A 20,759-nucleotide genomic window follows, 5' to 3' on the forward strand; every position below is an offset into this window, starting at 1 on the left:
AGTCAAGTATACCTGCAGAAGTTCAGGTGTCTTCCATATAGGTATAATAAGGGCAGAAAGTCCAAAGAGGGAAATTCTGTGAAAACACAATGAAAAAAAGGTTGTTTTTTTTTTCCTTCAGCCTTTTTTTGGCTGTATTTTGCTACATGGGGCCTTAGACGAGCGTTTTTGAAATCACACCATTTCGGCTGCAGTTTATTTTTTGTGCAATGTGTGGATGGGATTAGGCAGAATACCATCCAATTTGTATGTAATATGAAATGCAGCGTTTTTTGCTGTAATGTTTCCGGGGAAAAGATGAATACACCAAAAAAGCTCCTGGATTTCAAAGTTTAATTTCCTTTTAAATTAGCTCCATATTTTTCAGCTAGTAAAATATGGGGTGTGAACATAGACTAAACCCAGCCACGTGGCCTAAACGCCACTGGAAAAAAACCTGTGTTTTACAGTCATTCCAAGGTAAATGGGATTCTAGTGAGTCCACTCCACTCCTTGCGGAAAAATACGCACAGCGGTTTTGGAAATCGCAGCATATCAGTTATACCTACAGAAACACCGGTGTTTTCCCTATAAGTATAATGGAAGCAGAACGTCCGCTGAGGAAAACTCTGCGGGCTTTCTGTGAAAAGCGCTAAGGGGAAAAAAAAAAAAAAACCACAATGTATTGCCGACTAGGTTTTTCTCACAGCACTTTTTTGCTGCGGTCTGCTACATGGCTGGGGCCCCACGTGTCAGAAACACTGCAATTTACCCGTGGCAGAAACATGCCCACTTTGCGGCAAAAACTGTGGCATTCCGCGCCGGTTTTGAAAATCACAGCATGTCAATTCTATCTATGGAAACACTGGCAGCTTCCCCGTAAATATAATTGAAACAAAGTCCATGGAGGAAAACTCTGCAAACTTTCTGTTTAAAGTGCTGTGGCAAGAACTGCGATGCGTTGCTGCCGCGGTTTTTCCTGCAGTGCTTTATAGCTGCAAGTGATCCTGTGGGGCCTTAGCCTAAAGCGGATTTCACAGGCCCAAAATACTAAAGCCACAAATCCTGTCCCAACTAAGGGTCGAAGAGTCTGAACCCACAGCATCATAGCTCCCTATAGTTCTGCTAGTTGGAGTCAATAGTTGGAGTCAATCCACATCCGGGATGGGATTTGCAGCTGTATAATATGGATGTATATTATTGCATGGCTGAATTTTTCCTAGCTTGCCCAAATTCCACAAAAAATACTGCAGAGAATTCCATGGCTGTATTCTTCTATCTCCCATTCACTTCAATCACCGTTATCAGGCAGAATCTGCCTGAAAATCGAGCACGACACTTATTTTTTCTGTGAGCTGAAAAAAAAAAAAAAAATCAGCTAAAGGAAAAATCCAGCATCTGACTCCCATTGAAATCAACGGAGGTCAGTTTAACGTGGGATTTGGAGCGGATTTTGAAGTGTGAGTGTAAGTTCACATGGAGATTTTTGGTCAGGATTTTGAGGCCGTATCCACCTCAAAATCCTGAACAAAAAGGTGGCTCCCATTGAAATCAATGCGAGTCACTCAGGAGTTTTTTTCTGTGAGATGTTTCTTCCGGCTCGCCGGCAAAAGAAGCGAGATGCTAGCGGAAAAAAAAAAAAAAAGCTAGCAGAACCCATAGAACTCTATGGGGAGGTGTTTTTTTCCATGTGGATTTTTTTTTTTTTTTTTTAATGTAGATTGTGAGCCCCACATAGAGCTCACAATGTACATTTTTCCCTATCAGTATGTCTTTGGAATATGGGATGGAAATCCATGCAGACACGGGGAGAACATACAAACTCCTTGCAGATGGTTTTATGCCCTTGGTGGGATTTGAACACCAGGACTCCAGCGCTGCAAGGCTGCAGTGCTAACCACTGAGCCACTGTGTGGCCCCCTTCCATGTGGATTCTGACACAGATTCAGTGCCAAAATCCTCGACAAAAAACTCAGTGTGAATGGACCCTTATTCACCTCAAATTCAGTGCCATGTGAACATACCCTTAGACTGTGGCTTTACACGAGGCAATTTGAACATGTCTTGAAGGGACAGAAGCCTTCAGGTCATACAATGGTTAATATTAGTAGCACCTGCTATGTTAATGTCGCCTGTGAAATCTAGAAATATCTTTGGAGGTGTGTAATAAACTAAACTATGTTCCAGCAGATAATATCTCATGGTTAACATGATGGACCAGGGCAGTGAATTACTTCAACATCACTGCGCTGTGTAGTCATATGTGATATGCAAAGGTATGTAAATGGATTTCTAACTAGATTAAAAGGTCAAGTGATCCTTCTTGGAATAAATGACCTGACCCCCACTAGTGCTTACATATACACTCATACATTCCTGGGCTCTTAGTTAATAGATCCCATATTTCCAAGTATGTAATCTAGATTTAACCAGTATGTAAGAGTTCTCTTACATGCCACAGCTTTTACAAAACACAAAGGTGTAAGAGTATATTATAGAGCTTTAGCTGGGCTCTTGAAATGCACTGAACAATAAATAACTTGCACATGTCTTTATCACACACTCGACATCTACAAAACTGACAGCAAAAAGTACAGAAAAAGCAAAGGGATTAGATTAAAGTGACTAAGGAAACTCAATCCTGGTAATCCTCAAACAGGACTAGAGATAAGGTCACACATCTAAAAAAAAATTTATTGTGTCTTTGCCCTTGATACATGTGGCTATGGTGAAAAAATGAGATTGCTAAAAGTCTAGAGTAATATGAGAAACTGTGGAGCTACACACAGCGACAGCATCAATTCCAATTGTCACACATTAGTTACAGTTCAGACAAATCTATTGAGCAGCATATACAGTACATGTAACTTTCAGGAAATCTCGTGTGACAAATATATTACAAAAAAGCAGGCTGGAAAAAGATGCAACCTACATGAATGGAATACGTGATACATTGGTATAAGGGTAAGATTTCCATGGTGCATGTAATAGAAAAAAAAAATCAACATCTTTAGGATCAACAAATAACTTAAAGGGGTTGTCAAGTAGTTTGAATGCCCACAGAGGATACTGGGGAAGTTAAGACATAAAAAACATAGTCAGCTGTCACCGTTGCTCTGGTGTCTGCTGTCACTGTCCATTCTGCCGCACAACATGAAGTCGCTGCAGCACGTGATCAATGAAGCAAATCTTAAGATCTGAATGGAGCCTAAGAGTATCCAATACCATGAAGAATATGCTTATACCCAATACAATTACAAGTGCCCAGTGGACAATAATCAATGGTAAAGGCTCAGTTTGGTCTCCACAATCCCTTCCCTGCACCACCTTTTTTGACCTCATTGACAGCCCCTTTGCTGTCTGACCTCAGAGGGAATGTCGGAGTGCAAAGATATGTTGGAGAGTAAATTTATACCCATTGTCCTTCTAACATACATTTCTGCTGAGATCCAACAGCCTCAACTGTATTGAAAAGTACTGTCAACATGCGTTGAAATACAAATGTATCCATTGTATCAATGTACGGTATATGCAAAAACCAGATGTAAATGTGTCCTAGGAAGATTAATTGAATTATGTTTGTCCCCTAGAAATGTAAGAGAACGTTACATTATATGCATGTACTTTTATATGGACCAAATATGATTTGAACATAACCTACAGAAATGATGTGATATTCTGAAGCAAAATTTCTGCAGTGATTAGACAACATTTCTATCTGCTGTAATCCATGGTCTGTGCCTGTTAAAGGGGTTGTCCGGGATAAATACTTTTTTTTTTTAATATGAGGCAAGGGAAGGTGTATTTTGCTGCTGTATTTTCATTCTGGCAATAGTCCCCATGGCCAATCACCGCCCTTAGGAAAGGACACGGGACATCACTACCTATGACAGAGACTGCCCTGTAAGAAAATACCGGTACAGGACCGGACCGTGGTGAGAGACACCAGAGCACCAGGGACAGGCGAGTATGATTTTTTTAAAAATGTTATTTTATTCACCTTTCGAAGTCTCATATTAAAAAAGGTGGTTATCCTGGACAACCCCTTTAACAACAACTTTGCAGAAGAACCTGCTTGCTCTTTGTTCAAAGAAGCTTGCATGTATCAAGATCCATTTATTATGTGAAGAGGGCTCTTAGGCCCTAATAGACTTCTCAGACAACTTATTCCTCATAATCATTACTAAGCCGTAACAGCCTCTTTCCCTTTTCCTCGGAGTGCTCGGTTTGAGCTAACAGCTAATGTAAAGAGCCAGTGCCACATTTTCTCACAGGTCTCTTTACAACAAACATAATCGCTTTAATGTATTCCACTCACTAATCATTCTAATAATTACATTGAATTAGTGCAAAAATCTCAGTTCAAGCAATGCGCTCCACTAGCTTGCAAGAAGAAAGACAGAATGGTTGAAGTCTTCCCCTGGTCCTACAACATATTCATCATTTGTTAACTCTATATCCACCTCGGATAATTGGGATAATTTGAAAATGGAGAATAAATGATTCATTGTGTTAAGCACAGGACATTGGGGCATATTTGCTAATACTCTCTAGACGTTAGACACTATTCGTAGTATTATTTGTATCATATTATTAGTCTGCTCTAACTTTACACCTCCTATTACTTGGCTTAGATTACACCAGAAATATGACAACATTTTCTCTGATGGTGTTGTAACTTGGACCATACCCACATTCTGATGAGTCAATCTAATTTCCCATGAAGATACGCCCTTTTTCATATGAGTCATAAAAGTGTTTAAAACACTTGATAAATGTGGCGCAAGGTAGTAGCCAAAAACGCTGTGTATCCACAACATGGTACTTTAGCCCTACTGTTGGTTTAGTGGAAAATATTAGGGCAGTTTCTTCCAGCTAGTTATTGACAGGATGCTCTATGTAATTGTCTTAGCATCATGCTTTGATATGTCCAGTAGTGGCCTGGCAGCAGAGGATGACATTACCCTAAGCTGTGAGAATTTGAAGCGCTCGCTTTTTTTCCTGCTAGTGAGATGCCCCTTCTTCCTGCAGATTTCACGGCTGAGACAGTGGAGTCCGTGGAGGGAGACTCCCTCCTGATTAGGCCCACTCATTCGCGCCTAATCAGGAGAAGAATGCCACAACTGAATGCAGGTGCCACCGCATCGGCATCCCGTCCTGGCTAGCCGCGTGGAGAGTTCACATGGTGGAATTTGGTTTCTGCCGTGTGAACATACCCTTAGAAATACTTATCCTGCAGTTTCCCTAAATACTATATGCTTCATAAGCCCTCATATTCATTGTATTGTCATAGAATTAGATATGTTACTTTTAGAATAACCTGCCATATGTGTACACATGATGAGCAGCATTATTGGTGCCCATTATGTCACTTATGTCCTGTCATTTTTAGCAATTTTTGCCTCTCTGCAGGTTCTCTCTCTTCTTCTCAGTTGGGAGGGGGATATTGTAGAGACTAACCACTACAATGTCTCCTTTAGGCTAAGGCCCCATGTGGCGTCCCACAGTGGCAACCTATTGCTGTTCTTCCCACGCCAGGTTCCTCTGTGGACTTTCTGCTTCACTATTACCTATATGGAAACCACCAGCGTTTCCATAGGTATAATTGACCTGCTGTGATTTCCAAAACCGCAGTATGTCCACAACACGTTTTTCCCACAAAGTGGGGATGGGATTCACTAGAATGTAAAATGCTGCATTTTTTTCCACGCCGTTTCCACCACGTGGATCCCCGGACTTACTGTAGACAATGCCGAAATCAGGAGATTATACTCAATAACACTCTCACTCAAAAGCAGCATGAAAAAGATTAGAGAGAAGTGTGAATAGTACTGATGAAGCTCAAATGAAGCTCTGGGTGAAATATAAAACACATTATCTGCAGCAACATGTCTGTGCCCGCTCATGCCTCTCATCCCCCCACCCCCACCGCCTTCCCTTGTTCTCCCAATACCCTCTCCAAAGACAGCTATGAGAAGATATTATATACCGCCAGGGGCGTAACTACCGTGGTAGCAGCAGTAGCAGCTGCCACAGGGCCCGGGCCATTAGGGGGCCCGGTGACAGCCGCTACCGCTGCGTTTTTTTTTTTTTTTTAAAGTCCGTTACGGGCCCCATTCACTTGCCGATCCTGGCTGGGCCGGGATCGGCAAGTGACACTGCGGGGCCCACAGAGGCTATCATTATACTCGGGGGTCTTTGCAGACCCCCGAGTATAATGATCGGCGCACCGGGAGGGGTAAGGTAACATAAAAAACAGTGTTACTTACCTCTCCGCGATCCTGCCAGGCCTCCGTCATTCGTGTCTGACGTCACATGACCCAGGCCAGCTTCCCGGGTCATGTGACGTCTGACGTCATTAAAGCTGGACAAGAGCGGACAGGACAGCCGACAGGAACAGGTAAGCAACTGTCTCTGTTCTTTTAATGGTTTTAATCCCCCGGGTCTCCGATTATTATACTCTGGGGTCTTTTCAGACCCCAGAGTATAATAAATGTTTATAGGTGTCCACAGTGGGACATATGGGGACACTATGGGGGATAATACTGTGTGTACATTGGACACTATAGGGGTTAATAATACTGTGTGCATTGGACACTATAGGGGTTAATACTGTGTGTGCATTGGACACTATAGGGGTTAATACTGTGTGTGCATTGGACACTATAGGGGTTAATAATACTGTGTGTGCAGGGGACACTATAGGGGTTAATACTGTGTGTGCATTGGACACTATAGGGGTTAATAATACTGTGTGTGCAGGGGACACTATAGGGGTAAATACTGTGTGTGCATTGGACACTATAGGGGTTAATACTGTGTGTGCATTGGACACTATAGGGGTTAATAATACTGTGTGTGCAGGGGACACTATAGGGGTTAATACTGTGTGTGCATTGGACACTATAGGGGTTAATAATACTGTGTGTGCAGGGGACACTATAGGGGTAAATACTGTGTGTGCAGGGGACACTATGGGGGATAATACTGTGTGCATTGGACACTATAGGGGTTAATACTGTGTGCATTGGACACTATAGGGGTTAATACTGTGTGTGCAGGGGACACTATGGGGGATAATACTGTGTGCATTGGACACTATAGGGGTTAATACTGTGTGCATTGGACACTATAGGGGTTAATACTGTGTGTGCAGGGGACACTATTGGGGATAATACTGTGTGCAGGGCTTACTAAGGGACATAATAGAGTGCGGAGGAGGGGGTCAGTCGAGGTCTTCGGCATCGGTTTGGGGAGGGGGGCCCCATGTCAAAAGTTCGCCACGGGGCCCCGCCATTCCTAGTTACGCCACTGTATACCGCTGTCAGTTGACAGTCCATTTTGGGAGACCAAGATGGCATTTAGGTGAGAATTTAGAGTGAATGAAAGTTTCCTATATTTATTTGTACTATAAATATATGTGACCATTTAATAACAATATAGATTTGTAGTTTTTAACAATTTGGTAATATGAATTTCTAATACAATAATGCCAAATTATGGGCTAAGCAGTTATAAAAACAGAAGTACAATATACCAAGTGTTGCCCTGGTGGACAGTAAGAGTTTTCAGATACATTCTGCTTATTAGCAGCACTTTATAAATGATGTATCCCTATTATATAGCAAACTGGCAACTTTAGCCTCCAGGACATGGAGCTCCTCTGCTTAACTAAAGAAAAAAAGATGAAAATCCTTCCTCAAGCTTTACATCTGCTTTAATGATTTCCAATTTAATGACCTCTAGGTTAATCCGTCTATCACTCTTATTAGTCAATTTAAGCAAGCAGACATCAAACACACTGCAATAGGTCACAAGGTTTATTGAGAATATAGATAATCATCTGAATTACATTTTTGGGTGTGATGGTCAGACAGCTTCAATAACAAACACTCTTCTGGCTTTCATAGTGAATTAGCACCGAGTATTCATCCCACATGTCATTCTGCTTCAAACACAGGCATCTCAAAATGGTATCACCATGAAAACGAATACAAACTATGTTGTGCAGTGTTCTTTTCTCGCATGTTTCTAAAAACTGTATCCCAACTCTGAAACTTTTTACAATGAATTCTCATGCAGTATGACTCGAAACAGGTGATTTTAAAGGGGTTTTCCTACATTAAGCTTTTCAGGAGTATCCACAGGATTTCCCTTGTATATATAACCCACCTCCAAGTTCCTAATACCTCCTGTTTCTCAGTTCACATTGTCACTTCCCAGTGGGGTGACAGTGAGTTGACAGCATTTGACCCTTTATGTAACTCCTATGGACTTCAAATAAGAGGCTTACGAGGCTTGTTTTGCTAGAAATTAGGTGGTATACACTATTAATCAATTTACTGCTAAGACATGGAAGACCATGTCCGAAAAACATTTTCACAACCTATGTGGCTTTTGCCATCTCTCCCCAAGCTCACTTCCTCCCATTATGCTGCACCTCTATGAAGTTTTAGTGATTGTATTACAAGGAGTCAGTATTAACCATGATGATTTTGGACTGAACATTAAAGGGGCTCTATCAGCAAAATTATGCTAATAGAGCCACACATATGCGTGAATAGCCTTTAAAAAGGCTATTCAGGCACCGTAAATGTTATATTAACCCCCGATCCCATTTTTAAATAAAAGGATAAAAACATATATGCAAAACTTACCTGAACGTGCACCATGGGCGGGGATAAACGATGCGACATCATCTTGGAGTAACGCCCTCTGGTTCCGTGTCTTCTGGATTCTTCTCTTCAAATCCCGCGCCTGCGTAGTAGCACTTCCCTCCGAAGCGCTACAGCGCAGGCTCACTCGCCATTTTACTCAATGGCAGTTCGCGAGTGAGCCTGCGCAGTAGCGCTTCGGAGGGAAGCGCTACTACGCAGGCGCGGGAAGATGACGTTTATCCCCGCCCATGGTGCACATTCAGGTAAGTTTTGCATATATGTTTTTATCCTTTTATTTAAAAACGGGACCGGGAGTTAAAGGGATTCTACCATTAAAAATCTTTTTTCTGTGGCTAACACATCGGAATAGCCTTTAGAAAGTCTATTCGTCTCCTACCTTTAGATGGGATCTCCGCTATATGGGATGGGATCTCTGTGCTATATAACCATGGGTGAATAAATAATTGATTGTATATGGATGAAAACAGTCCAGTCTCACTTTTTTTATAGTTTTGTTTTTAATTATTTTTATATTTTTTAGTTGCTAAAACGATTTATTTACCTTGCTAGGTAACATATTTTTGTAGAAATCCGTCTCTTCATGTTATTATTACCTATTCCACTTTGTTTCTGCTAGCAATGAACTTAAAGTCAACTTTGCCCATGTTCTCAAAACGACCATAGTTGTCTCTAGTGAAGTAGAATGGATGTTATTAATGGAGAGATGTGTCTGTGTTATGAGCTGGACATAATAGGCTCCTCATAGTAAACCTGTCAGCAAGATAGAATTTGTAGTTTACACTGAGTGCTGTATGATGAAGTGTTAGTATGTTCTGACTATGCCTGTAGTCGCAAAGGCCTCAGTGTCATACCCTGGATTCTGTTTTGTATGTGGATGCATTTGTCTACAAGACACCAGGCAAACAGGGGTGGATTAAGAATACCATGGGGCCTGGACTGTATGAAGATTGTGGCCCCTCACCAGGCTAAACTCCTCAGGGCCTTTTAAATGGGCAGATTATCGGCAGAATGAGTATTCATAGGAATGTTCATTCTCAATCAATTCTCAGTGCTAGGTTAGGTTTATGCACTGCACAAATAATGCATACAACATGCACTCCGGATGCTGCCAAACCCAAGGATCACATGAGTGTAGCTGAAAGCAATTTTATTTTTAATGTATGAGGTACAGAAGGGGGGGACTTCACTGTGAAAAAGCAGCAGGTTCCATTGCTATGCCTGGAGTAGGGATGTACTATGATGCTGCCCCCTTGTTTAAGGGTAGCATCATGAATTTGCAGGTACATATAAATCCCACTACTGCAGGCCACTTCTAAGTGTCATACACTTGTTAAAGTTGGTGAAAAATTTGGGTGACCATGGGCCCCAAGTCCCATGTGACCAATCAAAAAGGCCATATTATAATCTGCTCCTGCATACAAGGCTCAGTATTATCGAGGTATGTGAGCTAGGAAAGAACATTACTCTTGACCCTCAGACCCTTATCTTCTGCCTGTGTTATCCCATGCAGTGATTGTTGATCTTCCCACTTCTATGACATTACTAAGGCTACTTTAGCAACAAGACCAGTGCTCCAAGGGCTGAAGGCCCGCCATGTGCACCAACTGCCTAATTTGCATAATACATCAAAGCAGTTTTTCTCCAAATCTACAACAGAGACATAAATAATAACTGTGTGCTATTTATCACTGTAATGTGCTATGTAATGTGGTGGTGACAGTTGAATATGCTTGGGGGAGATGATTGACTAAGGGTAACATAGGCTGCTTACGATTCATGGAGGTTCTAGGTTCCAGGTCACCAATAAATTGACTTTTGACGGAAAGAGAAAAAAGCACATTTTAGGACCACCTTAGGAACATGGTCACATATGCCAGATTTGTTGCAGAAATTTCTGTGACAGTTCCATATATACATCCCAATAGGGATTTTAGAAATCTATGCACAGGCTGCAGAAACAATTGCATTCTCCTTGTCAACATACACTGATAGACATAACATTGCTTTCATCAAAGGAAAACAAGATATTAAAAAAAATACATTTTTAAGCTAGATGCATGTAAACATTTTTGACTTCCAATGATTTGAAATTAGTACAGAATGTAAAAATTGTTTTGACTATATATATATATATATATATATATATATATATATATATATATATATATATATATATATATAATAAACTGATAGTGACGTAAGAATTGTGGTTGTATACTATTTAGTTGCATCATGTTGAATCACTTGGAAAGTGTGAATGAAGCATGGGCAGTCTTTGGTACCCTTCACGCTGACATTACTAGGAGCCACACACTTTTATATGAATAGCCTTGAACTTAATCCAGGATTACTGAAATGCATGAGAATTGTTAGAAGGCTGGACTCAACATCCCTAGTCTGTCTTTGTATTGTAACCTTCAACACAGTATCAACTTGCACTGTAACTTGAAGATCGTAATGGGATTAAACATAAAAGAAAGTTTGAAAAAGTATTTGGATTAGAAATTTAACTAAAGCCTACTGTGAGAAAGGCCACACTGCTGTCACTGACCTTTTCCTCCATAAGCATGATACCAGTTGAGCCCGTTTAAGTGTCAGAGGGGACCCCTCCCATTTATTTACCCTTTCACGGATGCAACAGGTGTCACTTTAAAAGAGCGATCTGTAAAAGGTATTGATACAATGTAACATGGCTTTATTGCTTGGAACCAATTATAGAACTAACAGTGCCTGGCAGACATATCTTTACTGCGATTTTACATACACGATAATTGTGTCATATTAAAACATTGCATGGACATGGCTGGTAATATAGAACAAGTTGCAGGCACATGCTACTGTCTAGTAAGTGGAAGCTTATGCACTGTGATACCTCCTCAAACCACATAGTTTTATAACCATCATTATGGTGTAAATAGAGAATTTAAAGTGATCCTATCATTGGATACCCTTTTTTTCTCGATAAGACATCGGAATAGCCTTAAGAAAGGCTATTCGTCTCCGCTCCGCCGTTCGGTAGAAAACAGAGTTTTCTTCGGTATGCAAATGAGTTCTCTCGCAGCACTAGGGGCGGGCCCCAGCGCTCAAACAGCACTGGGGGCGTCCCCAATGCTGCAAGAGAACTCTCCAGCGACGTTTCAATCTTCTTCAGGAACCCTCCTCTCTGCGAGTCTTCTTCCGTCCTGGGTTTTCAATTATCTAGGCCTTGGTCAGAGCTGACTGCGCATGCCCGGGCCACAAGAAAATGGCCGCTTACACAGCTTACAGTACAGTGCTGCGAGAGTACCTAAATATAAATCATGCCCAGTTGTGTTATTATAAATAAAAATAAGGTTTTAATGACAAAAATAACCAGTCAGCTCTCCTGACTTGTCCGTTTTACTAAATATTGTATTCTACATAAGTAACATTTGTGGAGTATTTTTAGAACGCTGCATTATGTAATTCCTCCTAGAACTATTTGAACTAGGTGTTACCATTTCTATTGCCAATACAATACGTTCCTATACAATAAGGCATTGCCATCATTGATTGGATGAGTTCAGTATGGAGTGAAACAAGGAGACAAGTAAACACTCTGTTCTCAGTCCTTTCACCCAACTTTTGTCATTGGAGACAGATAAGAGGCTATATATTATTTTCATCAGTGACCAATCTGGCCAGACAAAGCAGACTTTACTTACTGTGAACAATATTAAGCCTTCTAACAGATGCCCTTAGCAAAAGAAACAACGAGAACACCCAATCTCCAATCTTAAGGAGTGACAAGAAAGTGTGTACCCTATTCAAACTGAGCTTTCCATTTGGCTTGCTGGAAGTGGGTAGAATGATGGTTGGGCAGGAACACATTGCTTAATCCACAGCAGTTTACATACTTAGGGTCCATTCAGGGTCCATTCACACGGAGGAAAATGGTGAGAAATCTGTTGTGGAATTTTCCACGTGGAAAAAAAAGCCTCCCATTGATTTCAATGGGTTCTGCTAGCTTCCTCTAGAGGAAAATGCAAAGAACCAACTAACCTAAGGTACAGGCTTATTTACATATTAAAATTTTCCATTAAGTATATATTTAAACCCTTCAGAACAAGGCCATTCTTCACTAAATTCCAAGTGCCATAATGTGTTTTGTTTTTTTTTTTTTGCATTTTGCAGGACAAATTGTACTTCCTACTGGATATGTTTAATATTCTATACAATATACTGTAAAGTTGGAAGAATGGATTGGAAATGGAAAAGAACTGCAACTGCACCATTTTTTTTTACTGGTTTTGTTCTAACAATAATCACTGTGTGGTAAAAATAACAATACCAAATTGATATAGCTTATATAATACTGCATTGCCATATAGGAAAAATAGTTTTTTAATTTTTATAGTTTGTGCATTTTTAGACGCAGGTATACTTAATGGGGGGGATTCATGAAGCCCAGATCATGAATTGGGTCCTTTTTTTTGCCACCCTTGTAAATCTACAGCTGCAATCTCCTATTTGTAGCTAATTCATGCAACATTTTTAGCGTATATGTAGTCTAAGAAAATGGGGTGATTAGAATTTTTAGATACTTTTTAATTATTTTTTTTTTAACTTTTATTTTTAGGCCTGTTAGTATATTGCATTTTCACTGTATTGCAGAATATTGTAAAATTCCTTCAGTTCGGAAGGCACCTGGTTGACATGGAAACTGATCTTCATTGCCTGATAATGCTCTGGAGAATGGCAATCAGTGCCAATATGGTGCCAGTCATGCGCTGCCAAGCTTTAGATGCCATGGTCGAATTTGACTATGGTATCTAAAGAATTACAGGATTTAGGATAAATGACACCCTATTGGTGCAGCTGAGCCCTTGCCATACTCCCCTCTCAACGAAAAGACATATTTACATCTTTTTGCAGGAAGTGGATAAAATCTTTTCAAACCTATAAAACTAGTGAGCATGTTACATGTGTTCAAGAAAATAAAAACACCTGTGTCTATATATCTGTAATAGTTCTAACAAGTAAACAACATATATCAATCTTTGATGCTGTCGGTCTTGATAAATGTGTTTAAACAAACCGAGGTAAACAGTTCATGGATAAAATAATGGAGAACTTTCATGTTTTCTGCAGACTCACATTAAGTTCTGGTTTAGGTACAGGATGTGAATTAAATTGATGAACAAAAAATACAAATCATTAGTCATTATTTGACATGTTGGATGATCAAAACGCAACACTTACATACTTTTGGAAGTACTTAAATCTGTGGTTCCCCTAAATAGGTTAGTACTGAATATTAGAGATGAGCAAACACTAAAATGTTTGAGGTTCGAAATCCGATTCGAACAGCCGCACACTGTTCGACTGTTTGAACGGGTTTCGAACCCCATTATAGTCTATGGGGGGAAATGCTCGTTTCAGGGGTACGCAACATTTGATCAAATTCTACTTACCAAGTCCATGAGTGAGGGTCGGGCTGGATTCTTCTCCCTGCGCAGCGTCCCCGCGTCCTCTTCCGGCCTTGAATTCACTCTGCTAGGCATCGGGCCTAGGCACAGCCAACCGCGCATGCCCGCGCTACAAGAAAATGGCCGCTTACAGTGTAAGCAGCCATTTTCTTGTAGCGTGGACATGCGCAGTCGGCTCTGCCCAGGCCCGATGCCTAAGCAGAGTGAATGCAGAGCCGGAAGAGGACGCGGGAACGCTGCGCAGGGAGAAGACTTCTAAAGGTAAGAGAAGAACCAGCATTGATTGGCAATGTATAGCATTCTGCCAAACAACGCTGGTTCTGCATCGAATCTTAACTTCGAACAGCTAGTAGTATTCGATCGAGTACGAGTATTTCGAATACCGTAGTATTCAATCGAACACTACTCGATCAAATACTACTCGCTCGTCTCTACTGAATATCATATTCCTTTCTACATAAAACCCAATAAGGACATAATTGAAGGTTAAGTGCTGTCATGGTCCAGGCAGCAATGGGAGAGATATTGGCTTCAACAACTTGGACTATGAGATATCTATGACTAGCACAAACAGTAATGGTGAAGGATAGGTTATAGACAGAAGAGTTGTAAACATAGTTATAGATAAAAGGGTCTGATGTAGTGGATTGGATTTGGTTGACATCTAGTTAGTAAATTCTTCTGTTTATGTGCTCTATGCCACAAATATCTTGACACATTGCTGAGGTCATTGCTGTTGGAAATATAGTCATAGGCAGGCATAGGAACCGCTAGAGACATCTACTTTGTACGGATGTGAACCCACCATTTAACCCTGTAAGAATTTGTGATGAGAAAAGGAGATTGGTGTTCTAGGATTATGTAGTTAAAGGCATTTTGCTGGTATACTTTCCTAACCACTCGACAACAAGATGACATTTTAAAATCAGGTTGCCAAAACACCTATTCAATGAGGTGGACATACCATATGGGCAACCTGTGCACTTGCCAATGACTTAAGCGGGGCCACTGCCGTTAAAGGCAGCTTCCTACTGTCTTTTAGTTTGTATGTAACATATTAAGGTAGTGAATTACATAGCTCATAATTAAGAGATTGTTAACAAGATATAAGGAGGGTGCTTTAACAAGAGCCATTGGAAAGCATTGGGAACCTATAATTGCTTTCATCTCTTTGGGACTGCCCTTGCTGTGCATTATACATGTTGTATGTCATATAGCATATGGCTGCTCCAGAAACCTGTCTGGCATTCAGTTGTTTCTTCATATTTGTGGATACTTTATGCTTTTTATTTGCTTCCTATTTTCATGGTGATATATACATTCCACAGAAAGGTTTATCTAATTTTATATTAGGCTTGGTTCACATCTGTGCCCGGTCTCCATACGGGGATTGCGTTCCCCTCTACGCATTTTTCACCCGTTTCAGACAGAAGCCGAACGGAAGCCACACGGACCCCATTATAGTCTTTAGGGTCTGCGGGTTTCCTAAGGTAACCACTTTTTTATTCAGATTAGGTTTCCATTTGAATGGAAACTCAAGCGCAGATGTGAAGCTAGCCTTACTTCCTCTTTATGTTCTTCTGACAGTGTTAAAATTATGTAATTTTATACATCAATAGACAGAGTTATAATCAATCTGTACCTGTACAAAGCCACACATTTTGTAGTGGTCAAACAAGGGCAGACTTGGACGATCTTGACGATAAACAGTTATCCTATAGCTTCTTAATAACTCTGGTGTTTTTGAGGCTTGATCGGTAACATGTAAGGTTATCTGATTTGTTCCAAGCCCAAGTGGGTAGTTCCCAATTCTAGAAAACAAATTTTTTTTTTTATTTAAGAATTATTCCTAAAATGTTAGATATTGCTAGATAAGATATTTATCTCTATATTTACAGCATTTAAGCCCATGATCAGTTTTCCATATGCCCTGGTTACAAGATTGCATTTCATGACTCTTTGTTATCATCCTGTAATTTATACTGAGTGATAAAGATAAGGAAAAGTCAAAGCAAACATGTCTCACTTATATTTAATAATGTAATATTTTAATTTAGAGAATGTTGTAATTACTTCCAAAATACTGCCCAAAAACAACCTTAGAATAAAGCCACACGTAGAAGGCCGCAGCAAAAAAATAGCATCAATATATAAAGAAAAACTCCTATCATACACCTGAAAATATATACAAGATATTCCCTGTGATGGCAGAAGCTGTAGTGCTTATTTGCTATACTTGTAATAGTGGTGGTGAATACTGCAGTGCCGCCTCACAGAATATAATGCCCCCTTCAGTGCTTCTGCACAGTGTAATAGCCCCCTCCGTGACCCCACACACTGTATAATGCCCAAGTCAGTGCTCCCACTCACAGCAGTCCAAGAAGTTGGTGATTCATCTCTGTTCAGGGATCTGATGTGATGTCAGCTCTAGACACCTGGAGCAGAGTGTGAGTGTACTCTGGAGGTCATTATTATGTGTATCGGGACAGTGAGGGGCCATTATACTCTGTGTGACCAGGGTCTGATGTGACATCAAAACTAGGTACCCAGAGCAGAGAGGGAACATGGAGCAGATAGGTCCAAATCCAGTACAACACTTGCTCCCTGGGATACCCATAACACCAAGGAGAACCTCTATCAGTAATGCTCATTGCACTTCTAAAGAAGTAGACTGTTGAATGTTAAAGTAAGCATGGCTCCCAAAGACATGCACGGGCAATCCTCCCTACTTTCTCCTCACTCATGCTGGGTACTCAAAAGGACTGCTTGGTATACCTTCTGTGATATGCGTACCAGTATATCCAGTATAGTAAATAGGTAGGATGTAGAGAATATATAGCTTTTGTCTAAAAGCAATGCTGGATTGGAAAAATGTGCCAAAACAGATTTGTTCATTGTAGATATTACTGGCAAGCAATAGAATGAACAATGTGTTTCTAGAAAAACAGATGAGATGATGCAAAGTAATTTTTTTTTAACCAAGACCATACTCCAGTAGTGATCTTTAGCACCTTTATCTGTTATTTTACATATTTTGTTATGAGTCATAACCCAGAAGATTAACAATGTTCAAATCACAAAATAGTCTACACAATAGTCTTTACAAAAGGCCTATACCAGGGGTACTCAACTGATGGACTGAGCTCTGAACTCAGACTGTAGCCGACAGCTATCTGGACCCCGGCCTCCTTATACCTGCAAAATGACAGGAGGAAAACTAATCTTCTCACCTCTTTCACTTTTGCACTGATATACTATACAAGTGCCAGCATGGATTAGCACTTGTCCCTGCTGCCTACAGAAGAGTAGGATGAAAGCTTGGCACAGGAGATTTTCCTATCCCTACTGCCACTACTATAATACATCAGGGCAAAACGGACAATGGTTGACAGATTAGCCTGGAGCAAGGAGGAAACATCCTGTTGGCCCCCTACACCCTTCCAATTGGGCAATACAAGGACATCGTACTGTGTGGGGGCGCTATTGGGAAATTTACACTGTGGAGGCACTAATTACAATTTATAGCATGTTGGAGCACTAAGGGGCTTTATATTGTATTGAGTACAAATGTAGCATTATGCTGTGTGTAGACACAATGAGGGCTTTATATTGTGTGGGAGAGTATGGAGACATTATACTATGAGGGGTCACTAATGAAGACATTATACTGTGTGGGGGCACTAATAGGACATGCTACCATGTGGAGGCCACTAAGGTGCATTACACTGTGTGGGATGGGGGAAATATACTAGGTGGGGAAAACTAAGGGGCATTATTTTGTGAGGAGGGACTAAGGTGGCATTATACTATATGGGATCTTATCCTTCATGAGTCGTTGATATTCAATATTAAAGCAGAGAAGCTGCTATCGGTGCAGCAATTCTTTGTGTGCCTGGGTCACATTGGCAGCGACTCACAGCTTCCATGCTCCATTATTTGATTGATGACACTCATAAAGTGAGCAATTACAATACATATGTATTGAAGGAATACTTAATAGATACAATTGCTTAAAATCTACAAGTTGGCCAAAAATGAATCTGTACACTAGGTCAGTAATTTCCATATTCTTTTACTGCTGCTTCATGAGGTGCTTCACATATATACCTTAAATACAGACAGTGGGAAGAATTTTCTAAGAGTGGCCCCTTGATCTTTGTCGTTCAGCCCACTTATTCCAGGCAAATGAAGAGAAAAGGACTTTAACGGCCAAAAAATTTGCTCAAGGAAATAGGCGTATTCACTATAAAAAAAATCACCCCAGTATATCTAAAAGAGCAGAGGATAGAAACACACAAGACATGGTTTTTTTTTTTTCAGTTTCAGCCGGTCTCTACAAATACCAGTTATTGCTTACCGTGGTCCATGCTTGTCATCCAGGTGCACTTGACTTTTGCAGTTTGTGGGCTCTGCTCCAATTTCCACTGTCACTACATCAAATGGCAGCTCTGCATAGTAGTCTTTGATCTTTGGGTTGAATTCAGGAGTCAAGTCCAGAGGAGGATTGCTGAAGATACGACTGATGTAAGATAGTGTATCATTATCTGTTCCAAGACACAAAGGAGTGATGAGTTGGTATTATAGGAGAAATACCAGCAAGTATACTACAATACAAGAGAGAAAACCTATGCTTGCAACCTGACAGCTATTTTCTACATTAAACAGTAATAATTGTTCAAATAAACATATCCATAGAATGCAATACATAATGCAATTATATACTAGTTGATTCTTGTTATTTGTTGAACACGCATAAGATTCCACTATTCTGTTCCTAATCCAGATGTTTCCACAGTTTACTATACAAATATGGCTTGAGAGTTACAACACCTCCTTGGTGGTGGTTCTTTGGTCTCAGCGCTGGCATTAGCTAGTATTGGTATGGCAGATTTATAACCTATGGCCTTTACAAAAGGGTAGACATTGGTACCATCTTTTGGAGTGGCACTAACATCTCTCTCTTACTTCTTTCTCTATCTCTCCCCTCTTTCTTAAAGGGGTTGTCCAGGCTAACATTTTATTTTTATAATTAGGCTGGGGGTTGTGAATTTTTTTTAAACATACTCACCTATCCCCAAAGCTCTGGTGCCTCCCAGCATAGTTTGGTCCTGCATTTCCATTGTTGTCTTCCAACGGAAGTCCCTTTCCCAAGTGACCACTGAGGCCAATCAGAGGCCTAAGGAAGAGACCTGGAGTCATCACAACCAGTGAGGAATTCACTGCAAGAAGCTGAGCAGCAGTAACAGACCACGTTGGGAGGATATCAAAGCACCAGGGACAGGTATGTTTTTTTTTTTTTTTTTTAAATTTCTCACCTTCTCCAGCCTAGTTAAAAAGCAATATTTTAGCGTGGACAACCTCTAAGTTTGTACACTTATTCTCAAAATTTGACTACTAGAAACAATCTTAAGGGGCCACACGGTGGCTCAGTGGTTAGCACTGCAGCCTTGCAGCGCTGGAGTCCTGGTGTTCAAATCCCGCCAAGGGCATAAAACCATCTGCAAGGAGTTTGTATGTTCTCCCCGTGTCTGCATGGATTTCCATCCCATATTTCAAAAAACATACTGATAGGGAAAAATGTACATTGTGAGCTCTATGTGGGGCTCACAATCTACATTTAAAAAAAAAAAAAAAAAAAAAAAAAAAGAAAATCTTAGAAATTGTTTTATAAATCTTGGTATCCTGGCAAACGATATATGATGACCGATCCTTAGACACCCAAGACATCCTACAATCAGCTCTCAGGACAGAGGACAGAGACTGTAGTAGTAGTAGACAGCTAGGCTCTCTGTGTAATGGCTGTGCTAAGTTATCTGCAGTGTTTGCTGTTTCAGCTTAATCCCATATGTGAATGGAAAAAACTGCAGGGTCCAGAGTTATTGCTGGTCTAGAGTTATTGTTTAAATGCAATTTTTTTTCTGCTTCTCTTCTATTCAGGAGGATATCAACAAGCTAGCAAAGGCAGTTGCACCTGAGTAACTGGAAAGACATCAATACACTTACCATCACTGCAGTTCATCCACTTTCTTGTTCCTGTAAAACGTAAAAAGCACACAATCATGTCTACTAAAAAATCTTCCAAAAATGATATGTCACATAGTGCACGCACAGTCAATAAAATGTATTATATTCTTCAACTACTGAGAATCAGAGTATAGAAGATCAGGTAGTTATTTATGCATTTATGTAAGATGGCCATAGCAATTTACAACACCAAGGAAATAAAGGACACTGATCTGGTTGATGGTCTGTTCCTTCACTTTTCTACCTGGATTAGTACTTGATCTACCAGCATAGTGCTGTCCCTACCAGGGTGCATTCACACGGAGTAACGTGCCGCGTGACCTGGCACGTATACACCGTGTGAGATTTTGAGTGCAGTATACGCTCCCATTGATTTCAATGGGAGTTAGTCTCGTATATGCCGCATTATTTTGCGGCCGTGATTTTGCGGCCACAAAATAATGCGGCGTATACGAGACTAACTCCCATTGAAATCAATGGGAGCGTATATGGCGCTCAAAATCTGACACGGCGTATAGGTGCCAGGTCACACGGCACGTTACTCCGTGAGAATGCACCTAAGTGTCATTGGTACTGCAGCTCTGCCCAGTCAATAAAGAAGTGCTGTGCATGGCTGATCTGCACTACCATA

The 20,759-nt window shown here is 40.6% G+C and overlaps 1 protein-coding gene across 1 annotated transcript in view; it reads right to left on the reverse strand.

The window, feature by feature from the left end:
* The window catches only part of CPED1 (cadherin like and PC-esterase domain containing 1), a 195,081-nt gene that overhangs the window by 79,606 nt on the left and 94,716 nt on the right, over positions 1-20,759 (reverse strand). Inside the window, exons 13-15 of the mRNA XM_075274232.1 lie at positions 20,108-20,137; positions 18,462-18,648; positions 15,747-15,915 (exon numbers count right to left, since the gene is read on the reverse strand). Coding sequence (XP_075130333.1) covers positions 15,747-15,915; positions 18,462-18,648; positions 20,108-20,137 — 386 coding nt within the window. The remainder of the gene's footprint in view (positions 1-15,746; positions 15,916-18,461; positions 18,649-20,107; positions 20,138-20,759) is intronic.

Source organism: Leptodactylus fuscus, chromosome 5 (genome assembly GCF_031893055.1).
Source record: "Leptodactylus fuscus isolate aLepFus1 chromosome 5, aLepFus1.hap2, whole genome shotgun sequence".
Classification (NCBI taxonomy): domain Eukaryota; kingdom Metazoa; phylum Chordata; class Amphibia; order Anura; family Leptodactylidae; genus Leptodactylus; species Leptodactylus fuscus.